Source organism: Phoenix dactylifera, chromosome 2 (genome assembly GCF_009389715.1).
Source record: "Phoenix dactylifera cultivar Barhee BC4 chromosome 2, palm_55x_up_171113_PBpolish2nd_filt_p, whole genome shotgun sequence".
NCBI classification, from domain to species: domain Eukaryota; kingdom Viridiplantae; phylum Streptophyta; class Magnoliopsida; order Arecales; family Arecaceae; genus Phoenix; species Phoenix dactylifera.
In genome coordinates this window covers 6258612-6271088 of record NC_052393.1, presented here as the reverse complement: position 1 = coordinate 6271088, position 12477 = coordinate 6258612, and the positions used below count along the sequence as shown (strand labels likewise).

General features: G+C 36.0%; 2 protein-coding genes across 12 annotated transcripts in view; both read right to left on the bottom strand.

Annotated features, from left to right (window-relative positions):
* Positions 1 to 2907: 2907 nt before the first annotated feature.
* LOC113463028 lies at positions 2908 to 5577 on the bottom strand. The gene is made up of 2 exons (XM_026806458.2): positions 5239 to 5577; positions 2908 to 3528 (listed from the first exon to the last, which is right to left on the bottom strand). Exons 1-2 carry the CDS (start codon positions 5313 to 5315, stop codon positions 3225 to 3227), a joined length of 381 nt encoding a protein of 126 aa, XP_026662259.1. The 5' UTR covers positions 5316 to 5577; the 3' UTR covers positions 2908 to 3224.
* A 697-nt stretch (positions 5578 to 6274) lies between these two features.
* The window catches only part of LOC103711776, a 33191-nt gene continuing 26988 nt past the window's right edge, over positions 6275 to 12477 (bottom strand). For 10 of the 11 annotated variants that reach the window (XR_005508335.1, XR_003386592.2, XM_039118959.1 and 7 more), the window contains 4 exons: positions 10139 to 10258; positions 9935 to 10050; positions 9224 to 9269; positions 6275 to 6560 (listed from right to left, as the gene is read on the bottom strand). Coding sequence is in view for 9 of the 11 variants with exons in the window: in XM_039118959.1 (XP_038974887.1) it covers positions 6528 to 6560; positions 9224 to 9269; positions 9935 to 10050; positions 10139 to 10258 (315 nt within the window). In the remaining 2 variants the exon portion in view is untranslated. The remainder of the gene's footprint in view (positions 6561 to 9223; positions 9270 to 9934; positions 10051 to 10138; positions 10259 to 12477) is intronic. The other variant, XM_039118971.1, reaches the window with a different exon arrangement.

Genomic DNA, 12477 nt, shown 5'->3' with positions numbered 1-12477 from the left:
CGGGCAATTCTTGGCCACCTAATAGCCTTATTTAGTACTCATGAGCTCCCCTGAACCTTATCACTTACACTGTGGCACAACTGCTAAGAGACTTTATCAGCAAACTAGAAGGCATCTTCCATGGTTGTCCAGAGCTAGCATGACGGCATTGAATGTGGCCTACATTGGTGGCCATGGGGAGCAGACTGTTTCTTTTGGTTGAAATAGCTGTTGATATGTTGACCTCATTGAGTCTGAAGTTGGAATCCAATTTAGGTTGCTTGAACTTCTGGAATAGTTTGCTTGAAGTGGGTCACAAAGCTTGGGGATGGACTGAACGTCCGAGACATGATGCGGCGAACACCAACTATTGCACCGGCAGATGGTCCTAGAAAATGAAAACAACATTAAACTTATTTGGTATCATTTTCATTTCTTATTTTTAATTTTTCAAAATAAAATTAAAAAAATCATTACAAAATATATGTCTGAGATTATTATTTTTATTTTTATTTTCAAAAATTATTTTCATTATTCTGAAAAATGTGAAAGTAAGAAGATCTTATTTTCACTATTTTTAAAAATAAGAAATTTATATCTTTTATCATCGCCAGCACCACCTTCATTGTTGCCTCCATCATTTGCATCGCTGCCATTATCCTCTCCTACAATCATTGGAACCACTATTGTTGTCATCATCTCCACCACCATTATTACCACAATCATTTCCACCACCGCTATCATCGTGCCGCTATCGTCTCTACCACCAATATAAATCATTAGTGCCGTCATCCTACCAACTCTATCATGTGCTGCTACTGTCATAACCTCTGTCAGATCATACCACCAAAGGGTTGGAACTTAGCTGAGCTGGGCTAGGGGTGGCATTCGGAATGGGTTGAGTTGGATATTGGTCGGATTGGATGCAGATCAGAATAAAAATTCATCAATCTAAACCTGATCTGTTTATTAAATAAGTTAAAAATTCAGATTTAAATCTAATTTGTTTATTAAATAAGTAATGAAATCCGACCTACATAATTCGTTTATTAAATAGGTTAAGTCAAGTTGATGGGTTAAATAGATTATATGATTTTTTTATAGATTAAATGGTTTTAAACGGATTAAATAAGTTAAGCATATCGGATTAAACAAAATATAAACAAATTAATTAAGTTTTAAATGTATTAAACATATCTTAAATATATTAAATAAAATTTAAATTTTATTGTTAAATAGATCAAAACAAATTAAATGGGTCAAAAATTTAAATTCGAATTTTATTTATTTAATAAATAAATCTAGAAAGCTTGTACATTGCTCGTGGACAAAAGAGGCGGCTATTGCTATTCAGCGTGCAAGGGAAAAAAATCAAGATATCCAGAATAAGGCTTGAAGAATATGAATCGAAAACGTCGCAGGTGGTATTATTTTAACCATTCCGGAAGAGGCTCTGGGGGAAGCACAACTTTATACTTCTACGCGTTCTTTCTGGTCATATTCTTCTACTCCGCACCCTCAATATATGGTGATTTCATTAGTCCTCTCTCGAGCATTCCCCAGAATAGGACATTAATGTGGTCCATGGTCAATAATAGTGCATTAATGGTTCACTAACTATCAGAGACCAGATGCTATACCAAAAAAAAAGAAGAAAAAATGATGGCAGGGGAACAACGTTGCGTCTGGTATGGAATTTGTCTTGCAATGATTCTCTTGCTTCTTGAATGCACAATAAATAACTCCAAGTGCATGATAGCAATTGGTTGGAAGGGAAGTTTTTTTGGGGAAGCAATCTTTTAGGACTGGTTGGAAGGGATGGGCGCATGGACTACAGAACGGAAGAGACGGATGGGTCATTTTTATGGGTAGAGGAATGACAATATTTGAATGAAAGCCCATTCTATGCCTTCAAATACGATACTGGCGTTGACGGAGAAGAAAACAAGTAAAAACGTTGTGGGTCATTAGGTGTTCCACACTGCTGCGAGGAGATGCCTATTTTTATGTTTTTTTTAATATGTTCGATATATTTTAGAAATTATACATACTGGACTCAATACATAAAAAATATTATAGATGGTATAGGTTGTCATGTGATTCCTAAAATTACTTTAACAAAAAATACTAATATAAATTGATACAGAATCACACTGATAAAGAAAAATATTATGAGCCATGAAGGTTGTTATGTGATTCCTAAAATTATTCTAACACTTGCTACTACGATCTCAGAATAACATAGCCAGGTTGGGGCTTGTATAAAGTTCTCAAGTCTACGGTCCGGTTCAAACAGAGTAAATGGGCTTAAGGTCTTTGGGGTCCGAAGATGGTCATCTGCACGGGATGAGTCATATTGTAAGAATCCATGTTCAAAGTCAAGATAACGAAATATTTAGTATATATTATCCAGAAACAATAAAACATGGGCTAGTGTGTGTGTGTGTGTGTGTGTGTGTGAGTGTGAGGGAGAGGGCAAATTAAGCTTTTCAGAAAAAAACAGATAAACTAACCTTAACCCCTAAATATGATTCACCCAACATGTGAGCTGCGAGCCCAAATGCAAAGCAAGCCAAGAACGAGCGGGAAGCAATAAAGACATCAGCTGTGATTTCTCCAACTTTCATCAGCCATTCGGACCAAACTTCTGCTGGTTCAATTCCAAACTGGCTCCGAGGTCTACTAACCAATACAAGCCAAAGATCATTCCAATAATTTTTTCGGTAACCACGGAACTGAAGCGTTTTTGGAAGACCAAATGACATGTTCAGATAATCTCTGCAATTAAGCCAAAAAAAGAAGAAGGATGTCGCCGTTCATTAACTGATTACATTTCAGCAAAGCCGCAAATGTCCATATTATCGACAAGAAAACCTACCAAATGTCCACGTATAGGAAGAAATTTAGCGAGTAGCAAATTCGACCATGAGCGCAAACTTCTCAATCATTTTATAGCGGCTATATAATTTTAGAGCACAAGAATTCCCAAGGTTTCAGCATGAGTAACTCTCACTCTCCTTGCAATTAACCATTAGAATGTCTCCATGCTCATCACTTCCTTGGCTCTTTACATTTGCTCTTTTATTCAGGCAAGTCTCGAAACAAGTAGGCCAACCAACGAGCATACAGAACAATGGCCAACACACAGTGCGCAGAGCGAACAACATGGCTGAAACAAAGCCACCAACCTGAGCAACAGCAGCAAAGAGAACCCACTTGGCAGTATTGGCCTCGAGGTATTCGCACTAGCTTGGAGCACACAGCATGAAGTAGTCTGTCCAATTGAAGCTCATGGCCACAACGTAATCGACCACATCCATTGCTTTGCAGGGGCACTGCCACTCTATAGAATTCAACTGCAAAGCCATGCGATCGAAGAATCGAGACACGTTATTTGAATCCCCTTTCTTCAACCACACCCTTTGAGATCTCTTTGGTGGCTGGTTCAAAAGAGAGATTGTCAAAATGGCTGCCAATCCAATAATAGCAACTATACTGAGAAGCAAACGACAGAGCCGTCGAGAATTCGAAGTGTCCATGTCCTTTGGCCTATCGAAAAATCAACATGGAACAAGGAGGTTATGTATAACAAGAAATAACACAGTGCATTCTTCGTAAAAATAGGAAGATAGAAAGGCTAACATGTTCGAGATGGGCTGGATTATATTTCCTTCCAATGTGGCAATACTGCATGCAATGCCCGACTTCCTTCAGAAGCAAAATGGGAATACAGGTATTTAGATTTAACTGTGATGCTTACTGCTTGGGATCTGTCAGTTGTTCGTATGAACACACATCCGATAGTCGATTCCATTTATAAGGAATCGATTGCAGCCTAAGCCTGATTTATAAGGAAAGTTCATGACAATGGGAACAAAATATCATTAGAAATTATTATTTTGGGTGGGATTTTCAATGTCCCAAATGCAATCGTTTTTCAACAATGGTTATCAAGAATTACGCCAGCAAATGTTTCTTAGACATCTAGAAATCCCTTCTTCTATATAAACAAAAGTATGCACCCAATCAGAAGAAGTAAGAAATAAGTAATTGGAGAAATGGGTGAATAATTAAATAGACCAGGGATGAGTGCTGAAGTCTAGGAGGAAACTTTTAGATGATGACAGACTTAGCTTAAGGGAAGAAATTTTCACAGAAAATAAATAAGTAAATAAATAATCAGGAGTGCAATTTTTATTGACACAAAAATCAGGGATATCTTGATACAAAATCAAATGGCCACAGAACAGCCATAGCAAACTTCTGAGTCTATAAGAAAATTACATGCAAGAAAGGGGAGATAGATGAATAGTTTCTGAAAACTAGTACAAGGTGGACGAAGTATAGGTGTGCGCTTGTCTACTGAGTTAAAAATGTAAAGATGGATGAGGTCGCATAAACACTACCTTCAGCACTAAAAGAAAGAAGGCGACATAAAGAAAAAGAAACAGAATTTAGCTCAGTCCATAGAACCTCTCCTGAATGGTGAGCTATAAATCAACTAAATATAAAATCCTACCCACATGCCAGAAGACAACTCCTAGCTGCATCTTGTTAGACATTTGCTTTGTCCAATATAAACAGACATATAATAAACAATTACTCGCATGCGCCAAAGAAAAAAAAATTGAGAACTTTCAACACAGCCTCAAATGATCCTATAGGAAACTGTTGAGAGCTCTGCTGAAACACCAAGCCAAAATGCTTCGGTTGCTTCAAGACCAAATGAAACTCAAATAATGCCATCAATGATCAAAAAATTCCTCATAAATAGAATTTACAAGAATCGCGTTATCTCAAATGGCATCTTACCAATGACAAATATACAATATGCTAACACACACACAAAAAAAAAACAAACAAGCAATAGCACAGAAGAAAGAACGCAGGATCTTGGAGTTGGTAGACACAGTTTATAACTCTAGAAAAGATTTCGATTCCTACTCCAAAAATTCGAGAGGAATCATTAGCTAACATGCTGAAGAGACTGGTGCTATAAACTCTGAAACAGCCTTGGTTCCCAAAACCACTGCATAAGGTCAAGTATGGATTAATTCATCAAACATAAACATTATAGGTGCACTGGGAGAATAAACATTATAGGTGCACTGAGAGATTAATTTTTTTGCCTTGCTAGCATATAGTCTAATAGATAAAGAGAAACATAAAGATCAACATTGCACCAGATTAAGGTTCAGCACTACAAACAACATGATACAAGACATGATCGGCTATTAAGAATGGGACGTCTGAGAGTACCTCTCTGTATCACCAATTATCTGCGTAGTCCAGAAGTTGACGGTGCTCCACACCATGTTGGTGCTGTTACCCATCATTACTAGAAGAAGATGAGGGAGAAGCGACGCTGCTGGATTTTAGTTCACGGTGCTCCTCCTCCTCTTTGCAGTAGGAGGCTTGAGAGAGTGAGGGAGACCGAGTAGCTAGGGATGTTGGCCCCTTCATATATCCAGGCGCCCCCACCCCACCCCCCATGGGAGTGCTGTTACCTCAGGTGACCCTGGGCCGCGTATATGGCTGTCTCCAGAGAGTCGGACGGGCTCGCTATCACCAGCCTCAACCTCCGGTCGCCTTTCGAGATAAGGAAAAAGAATATACACTAATACTCTTTTTTTTCTTTTTTAAGTGTTTTATGGGTTCCATTCCGCTTGGTTTTCTTCATCCATGGCAGTCTCCTATTAGAGGTAAGATTTCAATCACTTGACATCACTCGGCACGAGGCTTTTTGTACCCCATAAGGGGAGAGAGTTAAAAATAATTCCCTTCAATTATAGATGGAAAATGTTGCTTAAAACTTTCGGATTGTCGAATGAATCTTGTAAACACTGCACAGACAGTAACTCTTGCCAGGAAAAAGCGTAATTCAAAGCTCTCTAGCAAGCTATTGTAGGGCAACGCGGCTCGGTCAGTTTCCTTACGAATTACTTCCACAAACCTCCGTGAGGTAGCACCTCACATGTTCTAAGAGTCAGTTTTTTTTACAATATACATACATATACATATATATATATATATATATATGGATCGCATTAAACTAAGAGTAGGTCCCTAAAGAGACGTGCCAACAGAGATTTGAGACTGGTGCCTACAAAAGCTGTCTAAAACGACACGGCCAACCGTTCCATGCAGGTCATTCAGGCATAAAATAATGCCAAAATAAACAAAAAACCTTTTCATGTTTATAAATTAGCATGGGATGGTTCCACTTCTAGGCCTGGATGTTCGATCACATGCTATATTTTAAGGAATTGTTAAAACTCATCAATCCAAAAGTTTGCCCCATTCAAGGATGACGATCATAAATTTTATTGAATACAAAAGATCGAACAATTGCCACTATTAAGATACATGTTCATGATACACAGTTCTTTGAAGAACTCGGAATTATTGTTTTCATATACAATACTAACTATGAGAGAATATTCATTTACATGTACGCATCATTGCAATACAAAATATGTCCTTTGTGATTAAAATATCTATAAAAAATCACTGAGCTTCTCCAAAACTTTCAAAATTGATGATGATGCCTAAATCTTGCCTTTCTTTTTACCATCTAAAGCCTGCACGAAACCCAATCAGAATCAACTAATTGCTGGACAACAAAGTATAAATAACAGTAATAATGCTAACATCTTAAGATATAATGAGTATAAAATCCTGCTCTAGTTTTATCTCACTTCAGTTGTACAGATACAAAATGGGGTTTTAGTTGAACATGGATAAATATTCTTTTTTGAGCAATATGGTGGTTGTTTACAGTTGGGTGCCAACCAGCTGAGGTAAGAGCTATTGGCACGGATAACTAATTTTCCATATGTCAAATAGGTAGTGAATGCTTCCATGAAATTAAAGATGGGATGAATCGTTGTACTTCTACAGTTTCCACCTGAACCCCAAAATTCTGAGGACAGTAATAATGTGCTGTGCTGTGGAAATTGGTGTAGCAGCCAAGTATAGTCAACTTCACAACTTGCCAAAACATTTTTTGAGCCATGTCAAAAAAAAAAAATGAACTTTATGACCAAAATATTACATAAAAGAAACTGAACTTTGGGTAACTTAGAAATTGACACTTCTGAATGCCAATGCAGTAGAATAGTTCAGCCGAAGTGACATTCATTTCTTAAGACTATAATACCTGAACCTGAACTTAATTTGCAGGAGTTTTGCTCCTAAAGCATTCAGTAAATATGTTCTCTGAAATTGCACAGCTAACAAAATCATAATCCATCAACTTTGTTCATGAATTTGGAAAAGTCCAACTGGAAACTGATTTTGTTTATCTATCATGAACACTTGGATAATTAAGATTGCTGAATAAACATAATCCCCGTGTTCATTTGGTCGGGGTATGTTAGATTATCGGGCAATCTGACAATTCCTAAAAATCATTTATTTGGAAAAATGATTGTGGGAAAAAATAAATTTTATCATGTTTTATTGGTGAAAAAATTACTCCAAAAAATGGCACCATAAAAAGATTACTATGTTTGTTTGGAGGTAATCTTATATGAAAATATTTCTAAATTTTCTACAATGCCCTTGAATTAAAAATTCAAGTAATGACTTTTTTCCTTCAATCCATTTTTTGGGCATTTATGGCCCACTTACATGAAGGCTATAAATACAGATCATTTCGAATGTTGAAAATATTTATATGAGTTAATAAATATTTTTAAATTAATTATACATATATTAGATAATATATTTATTATTAAGTAAATATATTTAAAAGCAACCACACTGCTAATTGATTAATTTGCAAAAAAATTAAGTCATTAAATCAGCTGGTGTTATATTTTGAGTTGAGATTATTGTGGGATTGACAATATTAAAGGACTGTTTGGATGATCGGGCTGAAAATCCTAATCCAACATGTAATTCTATAATTTTGCTAGTTGTATTGATCCAACCTACGAATCTCATAGGATTTTCAGCCCAATCATCCAAACAGGCCTTAAAAGAGGGCATTCGTGGGTTTCAACAAAAAAAGCAAGGGCATTTCTATCCAGCAATAATAATTTGAGATTATCTCCACTTAATAATCCAGTGCGGAAAAAAATACCATCCTCTTTGTGGTATTTCTTTTACCTTCTTTCTCAATAAAATAGGTGTGTGATTCATCATTTATTTTACCATCTTGCTCATCATTTTTTGTACTAAACATGGTAATTTGACATGAGATTTATTTTTCCATGCCAAATTACCCCCAACCGAATGAAGCCTTCCAGCCTAAGGCTCATGGGAACAGTATATCTGCAAGAAGAAATTCTAGTGTACTTATCCTATTTTGCCCATATTAGTTACTCTTATCCACTTACCACCGTTCACCCATGAAGTTAGAAAAATCTCTCTTTTGTTTAGGATTGCCTGGCTACCCATCCTATTTTGCCCATATTGGTCATGGATTGCAAAAATTTTAGTATTCTGGCAACGAGTCTGCATAATCAAGCACATGTTCTATCCATGGACGATAGATTTATGGCCCACTACCTAATGCCTTCTGAATTACTTGGATTCCAAATTTCACCATCGAAGAATCAGCCCGGATAAACACCACTAAATGGAAAAATAAAGTTCAATTAAGGTGAACACTGCTATAAAGGTAGAACCAATCAAAACTCGACATAAAGATGAAAGAAACAACGTTCCTTTAGATTGAAAGGAAAAGAAATGTTTAACAGTACCTTCATTCACTAATTCCATGAATCTGGAAGCTACATGGACCAGAGAATGGTCAGGCCACATGCCCATCAATATTATTGCTCTGATTGTCATCTTTGCCTGAATCTACTTTTTCATCATACCCTATACTAAAACCATATATATGACAGCTACTTTGTATTTCCATACCATATAACCATCTATTTCTCCAAAGAATTTAATGCACGCATGGCATCTAAGAAACTTATAATAAATCAAGTATAATAAAAGGTCCGTAGTGAGTGCACAACTATGCAACCAGACCTGGGCACTTTAGGAGACGAATTGGGGTATTATGTGGATCACGTAGACAGGTTATGAGTTTTCCACTCCCCATGTCTCTGCAGCCCCTCACACCTTATAGTTTATTCCAATATCTAAAACAGACAAAAAAGATGCCTGTTTTATGCAACATATGGAAGATATATAGTTGCTAGATGCATTCAAGAGTTTGTTTCACGTAAAAACCTTCGTTGCTTAATACAAATATGATAGCAGGTTTAGCTACAAGGAGGCATACCTTAGACTGGAAATATCTCATGGTCATCACGATAATGTCCCGCAATCTACAACATCAATTCAGATAATATTTGGTTATACTCTACAGGATAGTAACTGACAGATTATTAATCAAGCTCATTAGAATTTTATTTTGGTTGCTTATATCAATATCTCGATATAAATTTCACGCAGTTATGAAAAATCAAACAAGTTTTATATCAGACTGAACCTCATAGGCCTATATATAACATGAAATCTGTACGAAGAAGGTGCTAGCATGAACATTTCACCCCTTCAGAAGAAAAATAAATTAAGAGCATGCTATTCACACCTGGTGAAGAGTTTTATTTTTAACAGTTCTCTGCATAATTAACCTGATTTGATTTGCACTTTTAGGTTAATTTTCTTTCAAGTAAAATTTCAACTTGTGGACCCTTACTCCAACTTTCATATAAATAAGCACTGTAGCCAATAAATTTTATTACGAATTGATCTAGCAGGAATTTTGTCATCTTTGTTTTGTGTTATGAATAACTGAATAATTTCATACAAGTCATAGTGCAGAGGACAATATTATGCTAGTAAAAACTGTTCTCTTTCCTCCAATTTATAGTGTATTTGCAGAAGGAAACCATAAATTGTTTAAATATTATTAACTAACTAGATGTAGTCCAATAGTAAGAAATGGGCCTAAAAATGATTTAAAAGAAACTTGCATGAAATGAATTACCGAACATCATTTTCAAAGTAATATGGCTGAGACATCCCATCCGTGCAGAATGGTAGGTTAGCTCCATCAAAAGAAATTAACACAAACTGGGTTGAGTGTCCACAAGGAACTTTGATCTGTGAAAACCGCAAAGTCACAAAAAAGCATCACAAGAATATGGAAATTGACAGGACAAATGAACATTGCAGGTAAAGAAAACCTTACATATAAGTTAGGCGAATATTTTTCTTCCACTACCACTGCTTCTGTACGAGATACCTTAATCTGATAGCTAGATCTTTTCAAAGTCAAAGTTGTTGGTTCCCAATCCTCGGATGAATCCATCTAAAGAATGATTGATGTAACAATTCAGGAATGTAAAGAATAAATGTTGAACATGACAAAATTCCATACGATCTTTAATCTTTTAAAATTAAAAAACGTAAGAAGCACAGCAGGGACATGATGTGCAATATATAGTCTTACAAGCACAAGGGAAAATATTTGTGATGATAATAGATATCTATATTTAGTGTCTATAAAAATGATTTTATTGTATATTAGTTATACAAACTACTTTTGCAATCATTGGTCTTTTGTGATATGCTAATTACCGAGCGACTATTGGATCTTGTACATAACTCATGAAATTACTTCCCTCAATTGTGGGGCAATGCCATTATCTTGGACTTTGCTCCTACAAAAGCAGGAATTAGAGCCCAACTTAATCATAATACAGAAGGCTGGAAGCTCTCATGGTGATTGGCTAGACAACATCTCCATTTGAGGTTTGAAGCTATTCATCTTCCATGATCTCCTCAGACAACCAGACAAAAATATCTCTGGAGAAGTGTCAGATTTTGGTGTTGAATGTCTTGAGCACTGTCGGATGCTAGAAAGTTAGTTATTTTCTTGCAAAGGGAATTCCTAAAAAAGTACAGCTTCTAAAATTTCAATGGCGCATGAAAGTGAAAAAAAATTGTTCCAACTCCCACTCTCACAACCTTGCACCTTTTAGCTTTCTCAAGTTTGTACCAGTAGCTATAGATATTCAACTCAATGTGAATGACTTCCAGGCTTCCAGCTAAACAGACCCTCGACAATATTTTATTTATTATTGGTTAAGGCACATTATCTTAAGTACAATGACATCTTATGGAAATACTCCTACGATTGCTATGAAGGCCATTTCACACTGCTACATATAAATCAAATCCCATTTTTACTCATACCTTACATGACAAAATGACCAGGTGAATGATGAAGATAATTATTATTCGAACATTGTGCTTTCTGAGATGTCAAGTTTCAGCATATTTTGTGTCCTCCATCTTAGACTGGACATGCTGCCAATTGCTGTGAAGAATGACAACAGCAACCACTTTTTAGTATTCTTTTATTACATGATTGAATCAACTCAACAAGGCACAAACTGTATAGGGCTCCATTCCAAGCATGAAAGTTTCAAGTTTGATGTTCTTCCACTTGTGCTCAGTTCTCACGTGTATCTGCATGTTTTACACTCGATTGAGGATCAAAAATATGCAAACTGTCAACATATTCAAGGACACACCTTCCTTATTGTTGATCTGTACATTGAAAAGTTCTCTCTAATAGTTTGAATTTGCATGGCATCAATCCAATGTTGAAGCCATGTTATAGGGAGCATGATTTGAAGTTTCAGCTGAAAGTGGGGTCCATTTCGGATTTTCAGCTAAAAACAGCTTATTGGCCAAATTTATTGCTAGTACTATTACAAGCTAACATTTTCTCATTTCCTCATTTTTTTCCAAATACGGGGAGCTTTTTCCCAAAATTATGCTAAAACTTTGCCAGTTTACTGAATATTTGGAAGCATCATGATATTGGGTCCCAAAGAAATTTAGAAAAAGTAAATGTCTTGACATAGACTTGGCTTATCTAAAACTCATGCAAGATTGAAATTTATTTTGTGTTCAATTGTCATCCTTTTCTTCTGAGAGAGAGGGAGGGAAACCCGTGTTCATTATAATTATCCAAGTCCAGATTTCAGGAAAGCACCACCCAAGAATTGAACCTCTGGTTGCTGAGCAGAGGGTTGTAACAATTGGGGCAAGCCCCAATTCACATCATCATCTAATATGTCGATGTATTAGAATATAAAGGATAATGAAGCATGATGATAAACTCTTTTCTTTTTGAAAAATGTTATACGCATGCATCTCATACATATATGCATAAAACTTTCCAGCATGAAACCCTAAGCAACATTATGGACAGCCCTAAACAATATAATATAATTTAAAAAATTTCTTACTTGTTTTCTCAACTTATTTATCCTTCATTATCTTATGTTTTCCTAATTTGTTGATTTTTCAGCAACCTTTTGTTCTTTTTTGACTGAAACTGTTAAAGAACAAAAATGGCCAAAGTCTTGAAACTAAAACTCACTTGACTTGCCCTAAATCAAAACCAAGCTTCTGAACCTTGCTTCCACAAGTTCATTTTAACAAAAGAGAAGCATATACAAACAAAGCGCATCAACTTGATAGGTAAGCAAATGCAAATTCACTAATATATGCCTG

Bases quoted from the DNA above. Each gene is read 5' to 3' on its own strand.
- LOC113463028 (XM_026806458.2), bottom strand. From the start codon at position 5,315: ATGATGGGTAACAGCACCAACATGGTGTGGAGCACCGTCAACTTCTGG. The intron at 3,529-5,238 runs GTACTCTCAGAC...ATTTTTCGATAG, and splicing joins ATAATTGGTGATACAGAGAG to GCCAAAGGACATGGACACTT.